The 3,279-nt window shown below is 35.8% G+C and overlaps 1 protein-coding gene across 1 annotated transcript; it reads right to left on the minus strand.

The window, feature by feature from the left end:
* LOC306990458 (uncharacterized protein) lies at positions 1–2,595 on the minus strand (the record flags this gene model as incomplete). The annotated part of the gene is made up of 7 exons (XM_079597334.1): positions 2,414–2,595; positions 1,474–1,588; positions 1,275–1,379; positions 1,024–1,182; positions 532–726; positions 268–408; positions 1–117 (listed from the first exon to the last, which is right to left on the minus strand). Exons 1-7 carry the CDS (start codon positions 2,455–2,457, stop codon positions 1–3), a joined length of 876 nt encoding a protein of 291 aa, XP_079453460.1. The 5' UTR covers positions 2,458–2,595.
* Positions 2,596–3,279: the final 684 nt, after the last annotated feature.

A 3,279-nucleotide genomic window follows, 5' to 3' on the forward strand; every position in this document is an offset into this window, starting at 1 on the left:
TCATTTTTTATTTTTTATTAAACACTTCTTGCTCTTGTTGGCCTTCGTCTTGGTTCGACTCGCATCGTCAGAATTTTGAAAGGCAGCTGCCGATGCAAGCCGATGAAAGCCCCCAATCTGGTTGGGAAAATTACAAAAGAAAAGAAAATGATTGACCAAAAACATCTTTAAATCTTTACTGTACCTCATTTTCATTTTAAAAATCATATCAACAACAAATACAGATTCCTTCAAGAATGGCAGAAGTATTTGAGCATTAATATTTACCATGTCCAACTGCTGGATGGGGTCTGTAATGTGGGACGCACTCTCATGACCACCTGTGAGCCTGTCGTACACCTTCTGGATCCCGGCCGCAATCTGAGAATCCGGGAGCTCCTCGGCTTGCGGTTCGTCATGTTGTAGTTTCTGTAAAACACACGAATAGTCTGTAATCTTATGAGACAGAACTGTACAGAAGACATATGTACCACAGTGACATCAGTGTGTGTTTTTGTGTATAAATGTATGTGTGTGTTTGTGTGTATTTACCAATTCTTCTATTCCGGCACATATGCTCGTGAGCAATGCCCTTTGCTGAACCAGTTGTCTTGTCAGTTGCAGGTTTTCAAGGTCGGATTCCTTTGTTTCCTCCATTAATTTCTTTTTTTCCTGCTCCTGCGCTTCCCTCATCCTGGCCATCTCTTCTCGCACTTCCACTGCCTGACATTTACTTTTTAAAGTGTTCTTCAGTTCAAATGGCATTAAATAAGGGGAAAGAGAGAGAAAGATGGGAACATTAGTATAGAGTACTTTAGATATAAAGATGGGGATAATGTACAATTCCAAGAAATGCACCTTGTCTTTAAACATAAAAAAATATATAAATCAATAACTTTATGCAGATATTTTCTGCCCAATCGTTCAGAAAACTGAAAATTGAACCGCACATCAAATAAGACCAAGCCAAACTTGCGATGTGATTGGCTCTTCTAATTGTAAGGTGGGACTATTAGCCTATTATTAGTATAATACTATGACTACCTTTCCAGACTTTTTTGCCTCTCTCTTCTCCCATTCTTTTTTCTTCTCCATGAAGGCATCATATTCTGCTTGTAGCTTTCTCATGTTTTGTTCATAAATACGAGTCTGTGCTTGGTCAGACGCTGCTGCTTGTAAGTCACGGTCAATGGCCTCATTTTCCTGGAGAGAAAGACAAAAAGGGGGTTACTGATGATATTGAAGTCCGTTTACACATTCATTATCTATGGAGTTGTTTCAGAATGTCGCCTTACTTGCAACTTCTCCTCATGCGCCGCCTTTGCTCTCTTGATTTTTTCCTCTTTTATTTCTACCTTCTTCTCTCTTTCTTTTAGACGTTCTTCCCTCATATCCAACTCCTGACAACAGCACACACAAGATAGAGCACTTTACACTCATTTAAACTGGAACAGCCAAAATGTGAATATATATATATATGTTTTATACTACCACCTTTTCCAGAGCATCCATTGCCCTGGTCTCACTCTCAGCGTCCTCATATACATCTGAAAGCCGCATTGCGATTGTCCTCTCATCTGGCAGATCCACACCCAAATCCTTCCTATATCTGAAAATATGATCAATCTCTGAGTACACTCAATTCACTCGGAGGGCTTGACACTTACTTTTCAGTGTTTTTTGGCTTAATAAGGGGATAGTATTCAATTCATTTCACATTTATTTGTATAGTGCTTTTCACAATACACATCGTTTTAAAGCAGAAAATGCCACATTACAATTAGAGTGATCTGTTATCAGAGGTAACTGTCTAAGTTATGCATTCCAGAAATGTACTAAATCAGTCAGCGAAATATGTATTAGCCTAATTTAAACAATGTAATAATTTAATGCAGAAACAATGAGCTCATAAAAGTAATGAATACTTGTTTAACAAATGATTTTGACATTTAGAAAATGTAGCATCTGTAACAAACTGTATATAGGCATTTGATGGTGTAGCATTTTTTGAATGATAATTGGTAAAGTTTTTTTTTTTTTTTTTTTTTTTTTTTACAATGATAACGTTAACGCTCTCAGAAAAAAAAGTAACCTAATGTTAGCTACAAAACACAAGCGTGGTTCACTTAAAAAAGGGTAACGGTTAGGCCTACACCGTTGTACCTAAAGAGTTTGTACCTCAAAAGGTAACTTACATGTTGGTACCTAAATGGTAGGCCTAGATATTAAAAAATTTTTAAAGTTTACCGTCCCAGTGACAGTTTTTACCAATAGAGTTCAGTGGAAATAGCTTGAAACGCATCCGTTAACGTTAATCTCTGAAACCGAATCTCAGCTGTTATAACGACGACACATTAAATTAATACTTGCTTCCCAAAAAAACGGTTTAGGCTGCAATAAGTAATACATAATGTATAAAGTAGGCTATACTTACAATTCCATTCCTTTTTGGAAAGCCATGTTTCGATCGAAACTCATCTTCGTATAGGCTAACGTTAGACTAACAACAAGTTACAACAAACTTTCTGCTGGCGTGATTTAAACTTTCAAAAAATGCCAAAACATATGATTACATTAACAGACCTTATGTAGCCCCGCCCCTTCAAATCAGTGTAACTAATAGCTGTGGAAGGCAAGCATATTAATACTAGGCTATAAATTAAATATTTTTTGTTATATGGATCAGTAGCCTAAATAGGCTAATCTGTTCAAATGTAACGTCTATTATTCCATACTGTCTGTATTGTATATGTATTATTCAGATCGTCTCAGTCAAATGCAATTTGTTGTCTACATTTATATACAAATTATAAAAAATATAATAAATGAAAGCTGCAAGCAGCATTTATCGGTGTTCAAGCAGTTAAGGCCTTTAAGCACAAAAGCATCAAAAGACATTCAGTTTTATTTAGCAAGCATTTAACCACTGACATCATAGATGGAAAAGACCATGTTTTAGCATGATTTACCATGATATAGGCTATCACATTTTAGTGTGATTTTTCATGATTTACCATGTTCCAGTATGACTTACCATGAATCTAGCATGCTTTACCATAGTTTACCATGATATACCAAGTTCTAGTATATTCACCGTGATTTACCCTGTTCTAGCGTGGTTTACAACAATTGAACACATTCTAGTATGATTTAATATGATTTTAGTATGATTTACCATAGTTTACCATGATTGATCTTAGTTTACCTTGATTTACCATGTTACAGGATGATTTACCATGATATACCACATTCTAGAATGATTTACCAGGATTCTAGCATGATTTACCTTATTTACTATGA

The sequence above is a fragment of the Phoxinus phoxinus genome (assembly GCF_949152265.1).
Source record: "Phoxinus phoxinus genome assembly, chromosome: 22".
NCBI classification, from domain to species: Eukaryota; Metazoa; Chordata; class Actinopteri; order Cypriniformes; family Leuciscidae; genus Phoxinus; species Phoxinus phoxinus.